Source organism: Cyprinodon tularosa, unplaced genomic scaffold, assembly GCF_016077235.1.
Source record: "Cyprinodon tularosa strain WSP-4 unplaced genomic scaffold, ASM1607723v1 ctg48, whole genome shotgun sequence".
NCBI lineage: Eukaryota > Metazoa > Chordata > Actinopteri > Cyprinodontiformes > Cyprinodontidae > Cyprinodon > Cyprinodon tularosa.
In genome coordinates, this window is record NW_024039207.1 from 437461 (window position 1) to 460453 (window position 22993).

The following is a 22993-nucleotide window of genomic DNA, read 5'->3' on the forward strand; positions in this document are numbered from 1 at the left end:
AGACTAAGACTAAATTTAAAAAAAGCTGACGAAATTAACACTGCTGCATGTGGGTCAATACATAATAATAATAATAATAATAAAAAAGCTATGAGCAAATTCTTAAGTTGGTTGGAATCTTTAACGACAATGTTTATGCTGCTGACCAATACAGTTGTGCAGATGCAGCTTGTCCTTAGGTCCTTAGGGATATTTCTTGGCACCTTCTATCCACCAGTCAGATTTCAGCTCTCTATATAGTCCTTCATTTAATCTGCTCCTCAGAGTATCTCTAGGAATCATCTATGTGCATCATTCTAAGGGAAGTTTCATGCATCTTCTTGATTGCTGTATAATGGTGCCTCTGCTTTATGTAGGTTCACCTAAATGTCACTAATAAGCTAATTAGCAATCCCGTCATCTATCAGAAAGCTTTCCCGTGATAGCAGCCCAGCTTCTTATACTAGTACTAATCCCAGCCCAATTAATCTCAGTTTAGGTCATTCATTTAGCATGGAGGCAACATGATTGCTGCCACCCCAGGCATTTTCTAAACTTTCCGTCTACAACTGGTCTACAATGTCCGGGGGGAATTTCAAAATCAAACCCGGGCGGACAGGGGCAGGGAGCCAGTTGGGGACGACCGAACCTGGTAGCCTGGACAAAGGCGGCCCCATGTTTCCCCCCCGCCTGCCTTACCGGCCCCAACCCCCCTCCAGTTTAGGCATTTTCTAAACTTCCCCTCTACAACTGGTCTATGGTCCTCTTCAGTTTTCTTATTCATTCATCAAGATGTCCCCTTTTCACTAAATTTTTAATGCTCTTAGCCTCTAGGTTTGGCAAATCACCAGTGACGAGCCTTACTCATTTCCTCCCTTCCTTCATGTAAGAAATCTGCCTTATCTCCCATTAGTTGCTTTAAACCATTGCAGACATGGCCAGCCCTGCTCCTTATGCCTTTGAAGACACGGTCAATCTGCTCTCTTCTCATCAGCGCATCATCAGGATCACATTAACAGGGCATTAGCAGCTCATTATTGCTTTATCTTTATTTGGTCAGGTTCATTGTTCCTGGCAGAGGGTTATTGCAGTCATCCCAAACCTTAAAGTAATTTTTCCACTGTCCTCCTCACCCTAGACGACGCCCCTGCCCATCACTCATTCTAGTAACAACCACTTATCCTAAAGATTTGCTAATTTTGATAATTTCTTTGTATCCAAGTCACCCCTTTCCTCTGTTCCTCGATTTTACTATTCTGGTCACTTGCAAGAGCTTTACGCTCTCTCGTTCGGCCTCAGCATCTCCCTTTTTTGAGGGGGTAAGTACTCTGATCTTAGGCTATTTATTAGAGCACATGTCATTCTTATCATCAAGGCATACTGCCGGGGTCAGAGCCTCAAAGTCTTGTTTCATTCACATCGATAAATCTTTCTAGTAACCTGCTGGGATTACTGGTAATGATTCTATCTTTTAATCTTATTCAGAAATTATTTGTTGAAGGAAGATAAATGGGCTGTTTGCATACCAGACCTCCAAAAAACACTGACCCATCGACAGGTTAACAAACAAATGTAATAAAACAGAAAAGTAATTGTTATATTTTCTGTGCAGTCTCCTCACATTTCCAGATAGAAAAGGAAACAGCTCCAATCACTGCTGCAACCAGCAGGATGATCCCAACCGCTACAGCCACTGCTAAAGCAGGATTCTCTGAAATGAAAGAGTTAAGCATTAAAAACAATGAACTGTTCACAGTCTAGGAGTTTAAATCACTGGGGTACAAGGAGGCTGATGAGAAGCATGAAATATCAGAGGCTTTATAAGACTTGAGACTGAGCTTGATGTTCACCTTTTTTTTATCTTCCCAAAATGTATTTATGCTTTAACATGAGGTACGATTTCAAGGCAATGCAATAGTGATATAGTTAACAGTGTACCTGTTGGAGCTATTTAAATTTATTAAACCTCATCCTGTATTAACCTTGATTATTCTTTGTATTATCTTTACTAGACTCTGGTGAAAGTATTCCTTGCCGGTGCCAGGAAGTGAATGTTCTTCTTCATGTATCTCGCTGTAACTTTCTCCCCACAAATTTCTTTAAAGTTCCAGCATGACCTATTGTTATTAGGGACTCCCTTTTATACAATAAAGAGCAAGGAAAACAGCAGAGGTCCTTCAGAGTGGTGGGAGACCGTAACAGAGGACATCTCTGCCTGCCCTTCTTCCCCAGGTTATTTGAAGTGTTTGGGTGTTTAAACTTAAAATTTATTTGGTCCTTTGAGTCCGATGCCAATATACTGATTCCAATGCGTGAAGTGAACTCTGGCTAAAGACTGTGGCTACAACTTTGAGATACTTTTCCAGGAACCCGGTCAGTCTCCCCTACCGGGATCCAAAGGTTGACTGTAGTCCGAGGGGGGATGGAGAACAGCTGTGAGTAAAATTCTGTCTAAACAGCGAGTGAATGACTGCGGGTGATTGCGTGCAGAAAAACCCTGTAAATGCTAAGCTCTAACAGGTATAAACCAAAGGAGTGTTTGCCGATTGGTTAGAGCAGTGTGCTTTTGCTCTGAAAGTTGCAAGTATCCGGTTCGATCCAAATAGCCTCCCATCTGGGTCCCTGAGCAAAACCCAGGCACCGCACAGTGCAGCCCTCTGCTCCTGAAGGAAATGGGTTAAATGTAGACATACTTTTCTCCAATGTGATTATCATCACAGATGATCCGGATATAGGGTGACCAGATGAGGTTGGTTGAAATTCGGGATTGTACGTGCACTTTCGGGCAAAAGCTTGGAATTCAGGACTGTCCTGAATGTTTCGGGAAGATGTTGTTTGTTTGACAACTGAAGGTGGAAAGGATAAAGCATAGATGGGAATTTTTTCAACTCACCTATAGTAAAGGGTATTTCCACTGTTTCACTGGAGCTGCTGCTGACAGGGTTTACCAACTCACAGAAAAAGGAGCTTTCCTTATTCTCCTGAGAAATAAATAGAAAACAGCTCTAAACCAAACCATGAAGGTTCTACTGAGTTCTTCCAGGGTTTCTCATCCTCATACCGTTGTTATCAGCAGCTCCTTGTCGGTGGACAACTCTGTGTCACCTGTTTTCCATTTATACGTCACAGGTCCAAAGTCAGCAGTGACTTGGGCTTCACAGGTGAGACTCCAGGCATCCTTCTCATGGTTGGACTTTATGGACACTGTGGGTTTTGGGACCGGTTCTGACAGAAACAGGAACAGATTATCTCAACTTGATTCAGGTTAAAACCTAACAAACCTCAGTCAAACCTGCTGAACTCACTGATAACCTGGAGTTTCTTTTTCGCCAGAACTTTGTTGTTGATCTCAGGCGTGTAGCTGCCGCTGTCCTCTAGAGTCAGACTGTTGATGGTCAAACTTCCACTTGTTTTATCAAAGTCACAGCGACCTGGAAGCAGGATCCAGATAAAGACAACATGGATGATGTTAATCTGCCGGTTCTTGCGTTTTATGATATTTTCTGGCAAAAGTGTATAACAGAGGCATTTCCTAGACTGGGAAGTCCCAGCTCTAGCCCTCATCGATCCATGTTTCCTTTTTTTTTCTCTGGGGATGTAAGAAATTAACTGAGCAGCCCTATGATATGCTCTGGTGAAGCAACATAGGCAGCTAATTCATGACAACATCAGCATGATATAGTCTGTATGGTAGTGGCTGCAGTGATTGGGTAGTAGCACTAGGAAGACCCCCTGCCTGTTTTGTTTTTTCTTGTGATACCAACATCAACAAAGAGTTACCGATCTGATCATAGTGCATAGTTTTTAAACCTCACATGCTTCTCAATAGGTGTGCTGTGTGGCAGTTTTTTTTTTAACAGACTGCCCATAGTTTATTAAATGTTTTATTATTTTACCGTTTATTTCTATAGAAAAACCCAGGCAAAATGACACATAGACCTTGTTGGAATTTTTTTGTTTTTAATCCCTCTGTATATATAAATGCAATTAGTGTTGGTTTCTTATTGTCGTAAAAATTATAGATTAAGTTCAGGATCGTCATGCCATTATAAGGCAGTTTTTTAAATTATGAAAAAAAAGGAAGTGGGTGTAGTGAGTTAAACTGAATTTACAAGAAACTTAAGTTTTTCATATTCAAGAGTTACATTAACTTAACTTTTTCTATTTTTTTCTTTAAGAATGAACTCTGAGGTTGTTGCATCAGCCTCAGTTAAGCTAAAAGAAAAAATTTATATTAGTCAGCCCTGAGTATTTATTTTATGTAACCATTTTCACAAATAATCAAAATGAAGAAGCCAGAGACTAGAAATGAAAAATAGAAAGTGTAATTTGGCTGTAATGTGTTGGTTATATTGGTCTATCTTTTTTTAAGATGCATGCAGGATGTGAGAAAACAATATGAGCAATTAATCAGAATCAGAAATACTTTAATAATCCCAGAGGGAAATTACTTTTGTTACACGCTCCAGTTACAGTTTTATATATATCTCTAGATGTGATATTTACGGATTAAATCAAATGATGTCTCTAAATCAGGGGTCTTAAACATTTTCCAGGTCAAGGACCCCCAAACGGATGGCGAGATGGAGCACGGACCCCTAATTATACATACTGTATGAAATTGTGTTCTACCAAATTGGTCCTATAGTCACTCTGTTACAGATGGAGGAATGTAACGAAAGTAATTTGTGGGATTATTAAAGTATTTTATTCTGATTCTGATTCCTATTCGATGGGACAGGTGTTGTGAATGAAACGGTGTTAACTACAATGTGTTGAATTGATGCTAATGTGTATTTAAAGATATTTCAGTTAGTAGAAAGAATTGCAGGGGGAATATTAAAAGAGTCTTATAAACCAAAACTTGACCCCCATGCAGTACCTCCATAGACCCCTTAGGAGTTCCCCCTGTTGAAGACCTCCGTTCTAGTTTTTTATGTAAAGCAAATTGTGCATATTGCAACATTTGGCTTCAAATGTGCTAGAATGCTCAACAAGACTTTAATAAAAAGCCCTTTTCCCAGTTAAATTCCCAAATGTGACCCTAGTAGGGTTTACACTCCGCCCCCAATGTTTCCAGGTCCTGGAAACTCCCCTGGTGTATAGTAATTAAGGACTTTCACTTTCTACAATACTTAACTCTTTAAAGGCTAAAGCACGTATAAAATTAACATTTTTTGAAACCTGATTTGTCATTAAACATTTTGACAGGGGGAAAAAACCCTATATATTTTCAATAGGCCAAATTAGATAAGTTATTTGCATAATTTTGGATACATTTGGAATTTTCATGCAATGTTATAATAGGTTTTCTGTTTGTTACATGTGTCCAATTGTACATTGTGAGGTTTTTCAACAACAACAATTTCACTGATGGTTTTGTGGTCTGACAACTTATGTATCAAATGTGATGCACTTAGAGTAAAAAAGCTTTGGACAGTTTTTTTTTTTGTGAATCTGTGCTTTACTGAGTACTTTATTTTAATGTTGACGTTTCCTCTAATTTTGTTACATTAGACACTGTCATTTTACTTTACTAAAAAATCTGAGACATTTGTTACTTGCTAAGAATTAAATCATGGTCAGGATTTTAGGCAGTCTTGTATTTTTTTAGTTGCTCTTTGTTGCCCCCTTGTGGTCTCTTTTCCCTTATCTCCTTCTGGTTATATTTGTCTACACCTGCTTCCTATCAGATAATTAGTTATCCCATTGTTTCTGGCCCCCAAATATACACCTCCTCTCCAGTTCCTCTTGCTGGTTTCTTGTTGCTTACTTGGCTCCTTATGTGTGTTTTCCTCTGACGTCTTGTGTTTTTAGTTTTTTTTGTATTTTTTGTAATAGGATTTGGTTTCTGATTCCTTTTGATTTCATTAAACCTGCAAGAGCTCATCTCTGCCTCCTCATCTCTGCATTTGGGTCCTCAACCCACGTTGACACTTTTAGTAAAGATAAAGTTAAATTTCTTAACCATCAATCAGATTAGAATAAGAGTCACTATGATGTGAGGACAGGTAAAGTACCAGTGTTGTCCTGAAAGCTGATAAACCAAGTCACTGCTAAAACATCCTGCATTATTGGAGCTAAAATGAAGTGTAGTTCCTTCTGTTTTACTTCTAAGATATTTTAACACAATTCAGGTTTTTGTGTTATTCTGAGTTCTTATGGACGACAAACAATGCTGGTGAAGATTCTCAGTCATTCAGGTTAAAGTCATTGATGTGTTTCTGTTCTTTGCCAGGCCAATAATGACCCTAACGACTCCCCATTACAAGGGGTGGACCTGTTTTGGTTCAATTTTTGCATTTTTTCTAAGCCACAACAAGGCTTTTGTTGGGTTATTCTTATTCTATAAATCCTGGAGATCCAAACTGTCGAAGGGACAGATACAGGAAATCTTTCCTACCATATGCCATCACACTGTACAATAAAAAATAAACTCTTGTTTCAGCATACAGTAACCAGCACTGTACTGTACTGCACTCCATATTTTAATACTTATTTATAATCTGTTCACTGCACCTCAGGGCTGTTCACTGCACCCTTATTATGTAAATTACCCTTATTATGTAAATACGCGTGGATGTTATGTTATTTTTACTTTTTTTCTTATCTTATTGTGTTGTGACTGTCACTATGTGTAAAGCTGCTGCTACGCTGCAATTTCCCAGCTTGGGATAAATAAAGTACATCTATCTATCTATCTATCTATCTATCTACTCCAGACATTTTTAATTGAGAAAGCTTTATGGATCAGAAGCAAAACATTTTCAAACTTGGAAAAAAGAAACGTAGTTTGGAACAATTTTCTCACTTTTATATAAGGACGTCATTATTACCAAATCAATTTTATGTTGAGCTATTTTTACTTGGTATTTGTTTTGAGTACTTTATACACCTTTGTTTTCTAGCCAGCGGGTCAACCTACCTTTAAAACTTCTGTAGCTAATAATTTCCTGCCCAAACCACTCCAAGACGAAGTCTGGGTTGTGCTTCCATGTTGCTTCCATGATGGGCTTTGAAAAATCATCTGGAGACAGAACAACTGAGCCACCAACTTTTCTGTAGATGGGATCAGCTGTGAATGAAAAAAAGCAGAGCATTTTATTCCTTCATGTGAACTTTTTCTGTTTCTGATCAGCTGTAATGTGTAGGCCTTTCTATCGTATCTGCCATTTAAATCTCGTTCAGTCTCAGGCTTTTCTTTACACCGATCAACAAAGAAAGGTCTGCAGGTATCATCATTAAAGGGGAACGCCGTTTTTTTTTTTTTTTACAATCGGCCCTTGATTTTATGTTAGTACATCATGTTCTACTCCCCCATATGAGTTTTGTGTCATTTGGAGCTGTTTTAAAGATATTTGGATAGGTAATATCCAAGTAACGTGTTCTATGGGCAACGACTTTGTGACAGCCTGCTGTCACACTCTGAAGCTGTTTGGTAACTTTTACATTTATCATTTTCAAAAAGAGTTGCACATCTCGTATATTTTCATTAGCCTGATTTTAATTTAGCTTTTTGCAGTGCACACATTTAGTGAACTTTATTTGTCAGGTTTTTTTTTGTCAAGATGCAATTGATTCATTTCTTTTTTTCTTTGAGTTGCCAGCTTCCTTGGGATCTGCTGGTGGAGGGCTGCAATGAGCTCCAGCTTTCCTCAATTGGTGGTTGCAGGCTAATCAGTGGGTCAAACCATTTGTAATGGTGTAATGGGAAGGGATATTTGTTTATCATTTGTTGAAATATTACTTGTTTGGGTAATTTTGTTAATTAGTTCAATTTAAAATTCTAGTGTATTTAATGTCTGGCCAGTATTTATCTGTTTAATTAAGTTTATTTGTTTATTAGTTTGTTAGTCAGTTATCCCCCTTGTTTGTCAAGTGTGGTCTGATCAGCCACTATTTAAGTTTCCCTCATGTCGTGTTTGTTAGGTCAGTTTGTCCTTGAGTTCTTTATGTTAAAGCCTGAATTAAATTCTGTTTTGTTGACCTTTTTTTTGGGCCCAGTTTATACGTTTTTTAACTTTTTTGGAATAAATTAAGACTTTTTTTTTATTTCAGTGGTTTTCTGGCTGGTTTGTGCAAATCCCTCACAGACTTGAAGGTACAAACTAAACTGTTCATAATTTATTCCTTATGGTACACCAGCATTCATAACATGTAGGAGAATCACTGTCCCCCAGACATCCACGGTTATATTTTTTACATTTATATCTTTTAAAAACAAAGCAGAGTGTTTATGACATCATCCGCGCGCCGGACTGGAGTTGTGACAGGCAGCCCGGGCCACAGGTGGCTACGCTTTACCGCTTCTATTTATTCGGCTAGCTAATCTGAATCCGTCAATTTCATTTTGAGAGCGAAATCATGTGTGGTAGAAGCACTAGACATCTTCCAGGCATGTGAGTAAAACTAGCAGCAGTTCACCGGACAAGATGATAACAGTAGCCGGCGCGTGCGGATGAGGTCATACACTGGGGGAAGCCGAGTTGGCAACACTGCACTGGCAGCTGGGGCAGCATTTTTATAAAAGGAATAGTACACCCAAAACATGATTAGCCTTCATTTTCTACTCACCCCCATGCTGAACAACACTCTGGAGTACTTTTTTGATATCTCAAATGCATCTGGAGATCTGGGAGGCTTCTTGCTGTCTGCTGACATTCAAATAATGGAGGTCTATGGCGCCCGAGACAGAAAGGTCCATAAAAGTCCACAAAAAACGTGTCAATATTCCTCCATACTGCTCGTCCAATGTATTCCAAGTGTCCTGAGTGGGTAGCATCCAGAATTTACTCGAAACGAAGTCATTTAGAATGTTTTTAGAGCATAAACAGTAGTGTATAGGATTTCCTGAAAGCGCGCACATGCGCGTTCACGACGCTACGGAAGCCGGCACACCAAACCAGATGAAAGTGCGCATTCAGCGTCTGCTCTGCCAATAATGTAAGCGTAGAAGAAGAAATGTGCTGTTTACCTGTGCAAAGAAAGAAACAACGAAAGAAAAATGTCTGAGGACTTCAGTGTTGAGGAAGAGCATGAGTTCTTTGCCGAGCTGAATGCGCTGGTTTGGTCAGCCGGCTTCCGTAGCGTCGTGAACGCGCATGCAGAAAGGGACGGTGATTTTATTCCCGGTCTGCCTGCAGACACAAAAGATGCATTTCTGAAAAACAAACGTACGCAGCGGGTACCAGTCACATTACGGCTAGAGTTTGCCAGTATACCTCCCATAAGGACATTTACGAAAAAACGAGACTGGAGAGAAAAAAAAGCGAGGGGATCAAGTTGAAACGGACTCTTGGGGTGTTTTTTCTCTTTCCTTCTCTTCTATTTTAAAAGGAAAGAGAGAGACAATAAAATAATCCTAAAGTTGGTGGAGTGAACTAACAGGTACTATTTTTTTTTTCTCTTCTTCTCTTTTTTTTATCTCTTTTTTCTTTTCTCTAAATTTCTCTTCCTTTTTTTTCTTCTATCCTTTTCACTGACAGACACATTTTTGATGGACGCACTTCCTTAGCAGAAGGCGGCTCACTATAGCTTATAGGAAAATAGTTTAAAGCAACAAGGGATCTCACGTTAGACGTCAAGGTCAAATTATATTAGGGTGACCATATTTTCATTTGGGAAAACCAGGACACCTTGAACCAGGACATTTGTTCTTTCTTGATTGAAAGAACAAATGTCTCATTGTCTCATCATCGGGATTTGCTCCGTGATCAGAGGAAATGTAACTTGGCGCAGAACAGTGGTGAAAATTGGAAGTTCAGTTTAATATAATACAAGTCTGTGAATAGTTCCGTCTGAAATGAATGAAAATAGTTGTTTTAATGGTTATTGAGTCAGATATGTGGCGGTAATGTTTGGTTTATCTAAAGGTTTTTATCTGTTACTTTGTAAATGGGTTTGGCTGTAATTTAAGGACAGATTCTAATAAATCTACAGAGTGGGGACTATAAATCGGATAGGAGTTTAATTTTTTTATTGTTGTTTTGCACAATATGCTTAACTAAGTATTTTTTGTTGTTGAATATTAGAGATTTTGCAGATATATTTTGTAGATACATTGTTTAGATTTACTTATATATTTCTAACCCTTTTATAGAATAGAATATGAAATCCCTTTATTGTCCCACAATGGGCAAATTTACAGCAGCAGAAAGATTATTGAAAATGGTCACACAAATGAGGACCTTAGAAAAATGTATAAGAATAACATAATAGGGAAGAGTTAAAATATAAAAAATAAAATTCTGTAAAGTGTTTTAACAATATAAAACTGGAGAATTAATAACCAATATGCAGCTATGGACATTTTTACATTAATGGATATTTGAAAATTGATTGTTTTGATTGAAGATTGTTTTGCTTAAACATGTTCTTTTTTTTCAGGCTGTGTTTGTTACAATCCTTAAATGTTAACATTTTTTCTTCCAGGACAGGCTGACAAAAGTCTCATCCTTCATTGTGTTTTTGTTTAAGATGTGCATTAACCCATATTTTCCCAGCAGGTGCAGAAGCCCTAGCATATGAAATGAACAACTTGCCTGAGAGCAACTAGAGAGAGAGAGGGGTTCAGATGGTTGAAATTTTTGATAGGAGGATTTGAATAGGTTCGGACTGACTGGACTGACTTGGTTAATAACTGGACTGGATTGGAACCATGGATTAGGACATCTGAGAGATGGTGTGAGAACGCAGCATGCCAGATACAGGGTGTAGAGATTGTGAGCTGCATGTTTTGTTCCTGGCTGAAGGCCATTCTGGAGGGCGCTGAGTTTGTTTTTAATTCCTCTGTGGTTCTGATATTATAATAATAATAATAATAATAATAATAATACATTTTATTTAAAAAGGCACCTTTCTGGACACTCAAGGTCACCGTAAAAAAGCATAAAAACAGTGTCAGAAAAAATAAAAATAAAAACATTAAAAAAATACAGAGGCTGTGACAGTGAAATTGATATTTAAAGAGAATAAGCAATTTTGAACAGATGGGTTTTCAGTTGCATTTTAAAATGGAGAATTGAGTCCGTGTTTCTAAGTTGGGGTGGTAGAGAGTTCCAGAGGCGGGGGGCAGAGCGGCTGAATGCTCTGCTCCCCATGGTGGTGAGACGGGCGGAGGGGACAGACAGGTGCAAAGCAGATGAGGATCTAAGAGCACGGGAGGGGGTGGGAACATGCAGGAGGTCTGACAGATATGGGGGGGCAAGGTGGTGAAGTGCCTTGAAAGTCATCATGATAATTTTATATTGAATGCGGAACTGTACGGGGAGCCACTGGAGCTGTCGGAGGACCGGAGTGATGTGGTGGATAGAGGGAGTTCTTGTTATGATGCGAGCAGCTGAGTTCTGGACCAGTTGTAGTTTGTGGAGTGATTTCTGAGGAAGTCCAAAGAGGAGGGAGTTGCAGTAATCTGGTCGGGAGGTGACAAGGCTGTGCACAAGTATGGCAGTAGTGTGTGGGGTAAGGGAGGGATGGAGGCGGTTGATGTTTCTTAAGTGGAAATAGGCAGACCGTATTTATATGGGATTGGAAAGATAGTGTGCTATCGAGGATAACACCCAGACTCTTAACCTGGGGGGAGAGGGAGATGGAGGAACTATCAATAGTAACTTGGAAACTGTCGGTTTTGGAAAGAGTTGATTTGGTGCCAGTGAGGAGAACCTCGGATTTACTACTGTTTAATTGAAGGAAGTTGTTGGTGAACTAGGCCTTTAGTTCACAGATGCAATTTGTGAGGGAGGCGGGCGGAAGAGAGGACGATGGTTGCGTGGTGAGGTAGAGCTGGGTGTCATTGGCATAGCAGTGGAAGTGGATGTTGAATTTACGGAAGATATTGCCAAGGGGAAGGAGGTAGGTGATGAAGAGCAGGGGCCCCAGAACAGAGCCCTGGGGCACACCTGAGGTGACGGGGGAGGGGGTGGATTTGAGGGTGTTCAGTTGAATGAAGTGAGTGCGGTCAGGAAAATAGGAAATAAACCAGTCCAACGGAGTGCTTGTGATGTAAATGGAAGAAAGCCTACTGAGGAGGGTGATGTGACAGATGGTGTCGAAGGCTGCACTCAGGTCGAGGAGGATGAGGATGGTGAGTAGTCCAGAATCAGATGCAATGAGGAGGTCATTGGTGATTTTGATGAGTGCTGTTTCAGTGCTACGGAGTGGCCGGAAACCAGACTGAAATTCTTCGTACAGGCTGTTGGCAGATAGGTGAGAATGGAGCTGGGAGGCAACTGTTTTTTCAAGAATTTTGGAAATGAAGGGTAAATTGGAGATAGGACGGAGGTTGTTGAAGTTGGTGGGGTCGGCAACAGGTTTTTTTTACAATCGGGGTGATGGCAGCAGTTTTTAGAGGTGTAGGGACAGTTCCAGTGCTGAGGGAGAAGTGGATCATTGCGGAGATAAGGGGAGCCAGAGAGGGAAGGCAGGTTTTGACAAGTTGTATTGGGAGGGGGTCCAGTTGACAGGTGGATGATTTGGATTTCCGGATGAGCTCTGTGATTTCCGATACAGTGGGAGTATGCCTTGATGCTAATAATGACATGCTCTAATGAATAGCCTACGATTAGAGTACTTACCCCCTCAAAAAAGGGGGATGCTGAGGCTGGGCAAGGAGAAAGTAAAGCTCTTACAAGTGAGCAGAGTAGTAAAATCATCTAACTGTCCCATTTTAAAATCCCGTCTAACTGTTCTGCTGATGATGTCCATATTTCAGATCACTTTCTTTTATCCTTCCACGTTTCCCTGTCTCTCTCCATAATCAAGCCTGTCCGCCAGATTTCCTTCCGCAATATTAAGAACATAAACACAGACATTTTATCCTCCCACATTGACAATATCCCAATCCCTGCTCTTTCCTCTCCGGATCACCTTGTCACCCACTACAACTCTGGGCTTTCCAATATTCTCAATTCCCTTGCCCCTCTCAAAACCCGGTCTGTATCCTTTTCCCGCTCTGCCCCTTGGTTTACTCCTGAGCTCCGCCTCATGAAAGCCAAAGGTCGGCAACTGGAACGCCTCCACAAAAAAACTGGTCTCTCCATACACAAAGAAATGCATAAAACTCATCTACTTCAATATTCAAATTCAATAGCCATTACTAAATCAAATTACTATTCTGACCTTATCTGTTCCAATGATGGAAATTCCAAGTCTCTCTTTTCCATAATGCATAAGATCTTTGACCCCCCTGACACCCTGCCTTCTTACATGTATTCTACTCAGACCTGTAATTCTTTGTCAACCTTCTTTAATGAAAAAATCTGCTCCATTCACCAGCAATTACATATGACCGCCTTGCCTCCCACTTCAACTCCGCCCGTCCCCCGTAGCCAGTCATTTTCCTCCTTCCTACTGCCCACTTCTACTGAAATTTCTGACTTCATTCAAAAATCCAAGTCCTCTACCTGTTCTCTTGACCCCCTCCCCACAGCTCTGGTCAAAACCTGTCTTACCTCCCTCCTCCCCTTCATTACTTCCATTATTCATTCCTCACTCTCTTCTGGTATTGTTCCTTCACTTTTCAAAACTGCATCTGTCTCACCGACTCTGAAAAAACCTGGTTCTGATCCCACTAACTTTAATAATCTTCGTCCCATTTCTAATCTTCCCTTTATCTCTAAAATACTTGAAAAAACTGTGTCTGCTCAACTCCACACCTTTCTTACCCTCAACAGTCTTTACGAGCCTGTCCAGTCTGGTTTTCGCCCCTCTCATAGTACTGAAACTGCCCTAATAAAAATCACAAACGATCTCCTTATAGCTGCTGACTCCGGAATTCTCTCCATCCTCATCCTTCTCTATCTCAGTGCAGCCTTTGATACCATTTCTCATCCCATTCTCCTCAATAGATTATCCTCTCTTGGCATCTCTCACATCCCTCTTGACTGGTTCCGTTCATATCTCTCCGACCGCACTCAGTTTATTCAGCTCAAATCTTTCACTTCGCACCCTTCCCCTGTCACTTCTGGTGTTCCTCAAGGCTCAGTTCTTGGCCCCCTCCTCTTCATCACCTACCTTCTTCCCCTTGGCAGTATTTTCCGGAAATTCAACATTCACTTTCACTGTTATGCGGATGACACCCAGCTTTATTTATCCAGTAAACCCACTTCCTCACTCCCCCCCCTTGTCCCATACTAACTGCCTACTTGAAATTAAAGACTGGTTCACCTCAAACTTCCTTAAACTAAACAGCGATAAAACAGAACTCCTCCTCGTTGCCACTAAATCCACCCTATCTAATATCAAAAGTTTCTCACTACCCATTGACAACTCCTTGGTCTCCCCCTCCCCTCAGGTCAAGAGTCTGGGTGTCATCCTCGACTCCTCCCTCTCCTTTCAGTCTCACATAAATAAAATTACCAGGTCTGCATACTTCCACCTTCGCAACATTAACCGTCTCCGTTCCTCCCTCACCACTCATACTGCCTCTGTCCTTATCCACAGCCTTATCACCTCCCGTATTGATTATTGCAATTCTCTTCTTTTCGGCCTCCCTCATAAATCCCTCCATAAACTTCAACTTCTTCAGAACTCAGCTGCTCATGTCATCACCAGAACCCCCTCCTTCCATCATATTTCCCCAGTTCTTCACCAACTCCATTGGCTCCCAGTTCACTTCAGAATTCAATTTAAAATCCTTCTCTATACTTTCAAAGCCATCCATAACCTTGCTCCTCCATATCTGTCAGACCTCCTTCACATTGCCACCTCCTCCCGCTCCCTTAGATCCTCCTCCTCCATCCACCTCACTGTACCCCCAGCTCGACTTGTCACCATGGGGAGCAGAGCCTTCAGCCGCTCTGCTCCCCAGCTCTGGAACTCACTTCCTCCCGACCTCCGCAGTATTGACTCTCTCCTTATTCAAAGCCAGACTCAAAACCCATCTGTTCCAGCTCGCTTATCTGTGAATATACTGCTCTTTTCCTTATCCATGATTGTTTTTTTTGTTTTTATGTTCCTGTATCTGTATTTTGTATTTTCATCTCTTTTTATTTATTTTTTGTATTATTTGTAAAGTGACCTTGAGTGTCAAGAAAGGCGCTGTTAAATAAAATGTATTATTATTATTATTATAATCAAGGAACAGAGGGAAAGGGTGACTTGGAAAAAAATAAATGATGAAAATTAGCAAATCTTGAGGATAAGTGATTGTTACTAGAATGAGTGATGGGTAGGGGTGTCAGGAGGTGAGGAGGACAGTGGAAAAATTACTTAAAGGCTTGGGATGACTGCAATAAACCTTTGTCAGGAACGATGAAACCGACCAAATAAAGATACACGAATATTGAGTTGCTAATGCACTGGTAATGTGATGCTGACTATGCGCTGATGAGAAGAGAGCAGACTGACCGTGTCTTTAAAGGCATAAAGAGCATGAGGGCTGGCCATGTCTGCACTGGTTTAGAGCAACTAATGGGAAATAGGCAGATTTCTTATATAAAGAATGGGAGGCAGTGAGGAAGGCTTACCCCCGGTGATTTGCCAAACCTAGAGGCTGAGAGCATTAAACATTTGGTGCGGAGGGGACATCTGGATAAATGGATGGATTGATAGAATCAAAGGCTTTAAAAAAAATCTAAATTTTTATAAAGATCATTGCTCCCTGGGTGCTGTTGCTCAGGGACCAAGAGTGCTGGCTCTGGGCATCGAACCGGATACTTTCAACTGCCTCAGAGCACAAGCACACTGCTCTGACCACTAGGTCAACACTCCCTGTACGTTAGTAATTCATAAACTGAATTTCTAAGTGACCTTATGGTTTTGGTATTGACACAGTAACAGCTCTCATTGTAGGGGGTAAAATATAGTTATTAAATATTTCTGCAAACACTCAAACAATAGTATTATTCAGTCTACCCAAAAATCTTTAGAAAAGTTACCATTAAGTACATCTGGACTGGAAGCTTTGTTTAGGGATCAGCATTTAACAGCTTTACTAAGTTCTCCTAACGTTATGTTATAATCAAAGGTTTGATTAGAATCTTCTTGAATTTTAAGGAATACACTTTTCAGTCTTGCTGAAAAAGGCAAGAAATTTTGGTTAAGAAAATTTGGAGGTATACAAGTTGGTGTAAAATTGACAGATCTCTGTTGTGATTGCTTCTTCCTCGTTGGTTTCCATTGATTAATCATCAAGGATCTGATTGCATTTTGTTTTTTTCTCCTATTTTCTAAATTTGTTATGGTCTTGGTTTTGTTAAGTTTTCTTTCAGTTTTCAGTTTCATGTTGATCCATGTTTTTCTTTGTTTTCCAGTTTTACTGGTTTAATTGCTACTTTGTTGTGTTTTTGGGTGTATTTGAGTTCTTAAGATTTTCTTTGTTGCCCTCTGTCGCCCTCTTGTGTTGGTTTCCTTTTCCTAGAAGCCTCTGTTCACACCAGCTCCCAATCAGCTCATTAGTCCTGTCTTTGTTCAGTCAACCATAAATAGTCTATCTGTGCAGTTCCTCAGTGCTGGTTCCTCATCTTTCCTAATGTTTCTCTGGCTCCTCGTGCTTGTTTTCCCCTGATGTCTCCTTGGCTCTGGTTTGTTTTACATTTTAAGTTGGATTTTTGGATTCCTGCTTTTGTTAACTGTGATTATTAATCAAAACTGCAAGAACTCACCTCTGCCTCCCTGCCTCTCCATCTGGGTCCTTAAAACCTCAACTCAACCTGACAAAATTAGTATATTACCCTCCTCCATCGTTTTAGCTAGTGGACTACTCTAATCCTTTTCTATGTTAGTCTTCCAAGTAAATGTGATTCACAACATCAAATCAACTGCCAGAGCCTGAGCTCCAAAGAACTTATTTCACTTATGTCACTGTCTGCTTCCATCTACTTGAACCCCAATTGGCCTCACTAGAGGTCCGCTCAAAATGAGCCTGGTTCTTCTGGAGTTTTCTTCCTGTTAAAAGGGAGTTTTCCTCTCTACTTTTGCTACATGCATTCTCAGTGCAAGAGATTGCAGAGATCAATGAGTCCTCGCAATCAGCTGGATTTCCTTAAATATTTTGAAGAATATTTGAAGAATATTGTGTTACCTTTACAATATTTTCTAGTTGCAGCTTTTCTTTTTGTTGGACTCTCCAGGTTGAAATGTCACAGTTTATTTAATTTGTCAATAATTAATTTGCTACAAGCCAATAATTAATTCCAGATTTGCTGTCGGTGTCGAAACATAAAACCTATATTAAATTGGGATTAAGGTGATGCCATGCATCCAATACTTTTGCCCATTACAGAAATTGTAGAGAATTGTTAATGTGTAGCTTGATTTTTGTGTAGGGGATCATCTATCATAGAATTAATCTTGAATTGCCGGGTCTGACTGTGTCTGCTGTGTTTTCTCTTTGAATATGGCATAAAATTAAAATGTAAATAGGATGATTGATTACTAATTTCATTTTTGAGTCAAATAATGCAGCATCATTCTTAAAATGAAAAAGCATTTCTGGAAATGCTTTTTCAATTTCAAATTTTACATTTCAAATTGAATTTTGGTATGTATTAGCTGGGGTACAGTTTGAAAATAAATCTCAAATGTCTTTTTCATTTTAATTAGGTAAAAGGATGAGCAGTCTTGAAGAAGAAAATTAAAATTCAATAGGATTATTGATTACTAATTTTATTTATGAGTCAAGTAATGGAGCCACCTTCTTAAAATGAAAAAGCATTTCTGGAAATGCTTTACGTTTGAAATATGGTAACGATTTGCTTCCATAGTACAGAGCATCGCTTAGGACAGATATGCTGCACAGGCTTCACCAGCAACCTCCTCCCCACACCCCGCTCTCTTGTTTTTCCTGCGCAATCTTAGTAGTTCTAATCTGCACGTGATGCATGAATTATTGCCTGTCAGCTCTCACTCGCATTAAAAAACACTTTCAGTTTCAAGTAAAGGATGCTCTCTGCTAGAATGTTGACGCCCCTCCGCTCCATTCAGACTTCAGCTCGGGACATCTCAGCTCTATCTTCCCATCACTAATGTTATTAATTTCTGGCTCACAGACATTAGCTTTGCTGTTCACCTTCCTCTTTAGTGGTCTATGACCATCCGTTTTATTTTATTTTTTGTCATCATCTTTTCCATGCTATGACCATTATCTGGCCCCTCCCTGCACTTCTCATCATTTGGACCAAACTAAGCGATGGTGAGTATAGAGATGAATATACTGATTTAAGCTTTTAACAAAAACAGTTTTCCTTTGTATCAAAAGGATCTTTCATTACATATAGGGTGAAATGTTTTTATACAATATGTAAATGCAAATATGCAAATAAATCCAGTGAAACTGGGTTTTTATTACGAAGCGCGGAATATTATATCACCCTAAATCCTCTAATATAGGCTGGGGTCTTTATTTCACTCACGTACATCTTGTTCCAGGCCATTATTGGAAGGAGGCCAGAATTGGAGGCAGGGCGTAGCCAGAATTTTTTTATAAGAGTGACCAGGCAATAACCACTGTACACTGAGGGGTGGCCGAAACCGGATAGGCACCAGAACCTCACGGTCAATATACACTGTTCCAACGGGAAAATAAATGAGAAAAACATCCATATTTAAGAAATAAAGACAAACTATACTTTCCTACACCTTTTGCCAACAAATAGATGCATATATTTAAACATCTGTGATATCTAGATAAAAGGCATAGTTTTGAGTTCTGGGGCGTAAATCTCTTCCATTGTCATTACTCATCTACTTTTATCATAAATATTCTGCGTATAATTGATATTAACAAGCACTAATATATACATAAACTGATTATTTGATACATTTTAATTAAAATTGTTATTTTATCTTTGATTTCACTGAAGACGGGGTAGATTCTGTGTATGAGTTTAAAAGATTCTTCTTTAACCTTGTTAGTGAGAAGAAGGTGATTCGGGAGCAGCCAGATAAATTTCCAGGACATATTAATATGAAAACGATCCCAGTATGGAACAACCACAGGAACAGAGGTTTCTTCCGTCTGAAACAGGGATCTGATCAATTTATTATTTTTTACGAGGAACAGGGTTAAGACAGATTTTGCCGACAGGAAAATGTATGGGAGTCAAAATGGGAGAAATGGGAGAATGACATGCAAATTTCAGACGAAATAGCACCAAAAACTTTGGCATATTCTCCAGGAATTGAATTTAGAGATAAATTCTTCATAACTCAGCAAGAAACCATCATTGTTAAACAATTGGTAAACCAGAATAATATTATAAATCGGAGCTGTCGACCGCCGCAAGATGGCGCCAGCAAATCACGTAAGGTCCCATAGGCGACAGCAGCCAATGGCCACGCCCGCCGACTGGTGGTGGGGGAGGGGATACACGTGGGGAAAAAAATGCAACCAGTTTTGGTATTTTCTTCATCACATTTTGCTATTATGACAAAATTATTTCATATAAGCGGGTAGGACATAAAATACTTTTGTTAAAGTAGCCAAATATGATTAAGTAATTGGCAAAAGTGCTTGAATTACTTTTTTCAGTGTATAGGGGGCGCCTTGAGTCAGCCCCCTACATCTTGTGCCACAAATATTATTTTTAAAAGATTTTTGCAAGGACATTGGAGCTTTATTCTTATGTTTCCTATGTTTACCCACTTCCAATTATCCACTGCAGTATTGGGAAGTACCCCATCCACCAGGTATTCCTTCTAACTGGTTTTGCTGCTGACGCGGTTTTTCGGAATTTTGTCAAGCTGGTTCTGTATTTTCCTTGGACACAGGAAAACACAGAACCTGAATCTTCCTCTCTCCCAAATGTCAGGCAGCAGCTTTCTGTCAAGGGTTTGTTCCATTGTTGCTAGATGAAGTGATAATTGTACGACGGAGTATTAGGGCCAGGCTAGAGATTATTTTCCCTTTTATTTCGAGAATAAAGTTGTAAAATTACAAGAATAAAGTCTTAACACTACAAGAAAAAAGTTGTATAATTATGACAAAAAGTCGTAAAATTATGCGAATAAAGTAGTAATTACGAGAATAAAATAATAAAATTACAAGAATAAAGTCGTAAAATAAGGAGAATAAATTCGTAACATTACGAAAATAAAGACATAAAATTACGCAAATAAAGTCGTAACATTTACGAGAATAAAGTAATAAAATTACGAGAATAGTCATAACATTATGAGAAAAAAAAGTTGTAAAATTACAAGAATAAAGTCTTACAGTGGTTACTGGTTGGAAATGGACGGTTTCCTGCGTGATTCCTGCGTGAATCACGATGTATTTCCTGAGGCCATTTTTTTTTATTTCAAAAAGAACTGCAATGTACCCGGACAACCACCAGGTGGCGCTTGGGAGCTCTACCGTGCTAAAGGTGACGTTTGTGGGCCTGCAGTCAACCGAAAAGCAGGTTTATTGGGGATCTTGGTGTGATATTGTGCTATTTTATGATGTTTTTGATTAAAATAAAGTTAATGAATTAATTTAACATAGTGACTGCATTATATGCATCTCTATTATTTACTGAAAAATAAAATTAATTAAGTTGGAGCCGGGGATACGGACTGAGGCGCAACCAGAGAAAGGCGACAGAGACAGTGCTGCGGCTGGTGATTTTGAAATTAAAATCATATCCAAAGTTAGTTTTGTGAAATATAAGTGCCGTTGACAGCTTTGAGGATCAAAAGTTAAACTAATCTTTAACTGTGTTCATTAAAATCCATCGAGAGTTTGTGTGCTTGGTCTGTAATAAAACAAAAAAATAGCCATAGTAAAAAACATTTCACGTTCAGACTCACAAAATTAACAGATTTTATGACTTATACGTTTAGCCTTGATTGGGTTGCGATACATGTACACATGAACCTTAATCCTATTTATCTTGATATACTGTATATACCTGGATATACTGTATATATAATGCTTATTCATAATGCACCTTTTTCCTCCCTGTTTGCACCTCCAGTAACTTCTATGCCAATATGTGACGAGTGAATTTCTCCGCTGTGAGATCAATAAAGCTCATCTAATAAAATCTAATCTAATCTAAATAAATACATAAATAAATACATGTTCAATAAATAAATAAGCATTCAATTAATTACCCCCCAATATATGGTTAAATGATATGTTCTCATAATAAATCATTTATTTAAAAAATGCTGTTATGTTCCTTTTTTGTAAAATTGCTTTTAAAATGCTTAACTGTTTTTAGTCTTTTATTTTCTTTCAAAAAATCACTAGATTTAAAAAAAATATTTATATATATATATAAACTAAAACGCTCGGATCTTTCATTCTGTCATTTTGTGTGCGTGTGTGGCATCTGCAATGTTTTCGTTAAATATTCAAATAAATAAGATGGACTTTAAACTAGCAGACATGTTTGGATTTTTGCCATTTTAATTTTTTATTTAATTTTAAAAACGAAAGAAATGGAAATGGGGTTTTTTGTCATGATCTTGGCGCTGATGGTTTGGTTTTTTCCTTTGCTTCTTGCTCCCTGTCTAATTGGTTCTGCGGCTGATTATCGCCGATCATTTTCACCTGGTTCCTCTACTATTTATTTTGTGTGTTTGCCTCCCATCAGCGCCAGGTTATTCGTGTGTTTTGGTGAGATGTTTCCTAGCTTTCTTTAGTCTGTCTGCTTCCCTGATTATGACCAGTTTTCTGTCCTGTGGATCTCGAGTTTTGCCTTCCCCCTGTCTGCTCTGTTTGTCACATCTGATCCTGGATTCTACCGGCTTCTGAACCTGGAACTGTCTTCTGACTTCGGCCTTGGATTTCCCTTCTGGACTCTGTTGCTGCTCAGCGTCTGCTGCTCGCTATCTAGGAAGTCTGGGGGCGTCGCCCGCCGCAACAGCGGTCAAAGTTCCGCGAACGGACTGAACTTTGAATCAGGTCAGTGACTAGCTCCAAGTCGCATTCAGTCTCTGACCTGTATTCTCCTATCCCTGCAGAGATCCGCCCCGCAGCAGACAAGCAGTCCCGCGCACCTGTTTTGATTAATAAACACTTTGAACTTTCCCACTGCCTCTCTCACCTTGAATTCTGGGTCCAATATTCTATGATCATTACAGAATAACCCGGCCAAAACATGGACCCATCGGCAGACGGGCAGTGGCAAAATGATGTGGATCAAAGCATTTCCCGGCTAGAATCAGGCATGCAGGAGATCCTTGATTATTTGCATAATCAGGCTGCTCCAGCTGCCCCGCCCGTGACAGCTGCCGCGCCCACGTCTGCTACTGCTAGTCCAGCTTCTCTTGAACCGGGTCTGTCCCCTCCTGAAGCGTTTAAAGGGGATCCTGATCAATGCAGAGCCTTCCTGACTCAGTGCGAAATTCATTTTGAATTACAGCCCTCTGCGTTTCCTTCTGATCGAGCCAAGGTGGCCTATGTAATCTCTCTGTTAGCGGGAAAGGCCAAATTATGGGGAACGTCAGAGTGGTTGAATAATCCTGAACTCTGCAGCTCTTATAATAATTTTTCTTTGGAAGTAATCAGAGTTTTTTGCCCAGTTCTTCCGAGTAGGGAAGCCTCAAGGGGATTTTTGACTTTCAGACAGGGAGATCGGTCAGTGATGGAATAAGTCATAAAATTATATAAAGTATAAAAGAATAAAGTCGTAATATTACGAGAAAAAAGTCACAATGAGAATATTCATAAAATTACTAGAATAAAGGCTTAATATTAAGAGAATAAAGTCCTAAAATTACGAGAAACAAGTTGTATTTTATGAAAACTCTTACAAGAAGCACTTTCTTCCCTAAAATTACAATTCGAACATATAGCAGATCGAGAAAACCGAGGCAGATGGGCCAAAAGCATAACAGCCAAAACCATAACAGTCAGACTGTTGGGATCTGGAGGCTTGTTAGCCTTTCTCCACCAGAGGGAGCCTGAGATCTTCCTCCTGAGGGTGTGAGCTGACTTCTGCACACCTGTTTCCCATCTGCTCATCTGGAGGCTTTCTTAAGGAGGAGGAGGCTGACACTTCCCTGCCAGAGTGTTTGCCAGTAATGGTACCAGCAAACCTGAGCCAGCAAACTCTGATCTGTTTTCCTGATTTTTTGAGAACCTCTC

The 22993-nt window shown here is 39.6% G+C and overlaps 1 protein-coding gene across 1 annotated transcript in view; it reads right to left on the reverse strand.

Annotated features, from left to right (window-relative positions):
- Positions 1–1574: 1574 nt before the first annotated feature.
- The window catches only part of LOC119794424 (CD48 antigen-like), a 169830-nt gene continuing 148411 nt past the window's right edge, over positions 1575–22993 (reverse strand). The window contains exons 3-6 of the mRNA XM_038301979.1: positions 3285–3410; positions 3041–3204; positions 2873–2960; positions 1575–1690 (exon numbers count right to left, since the gene is read on the reverse strand). Of these exons, the coding sequence (XP_038157907.1) occupies positions 1575–1690; positions 2873–2960; positions 3041–3204; positions 3285–3410 (494 nt within the window). The remainder of the gene's footprint in view (positions 1691–2872; positions 2961–3040; positions 3205–3284; positions 3411–22993) is intronic.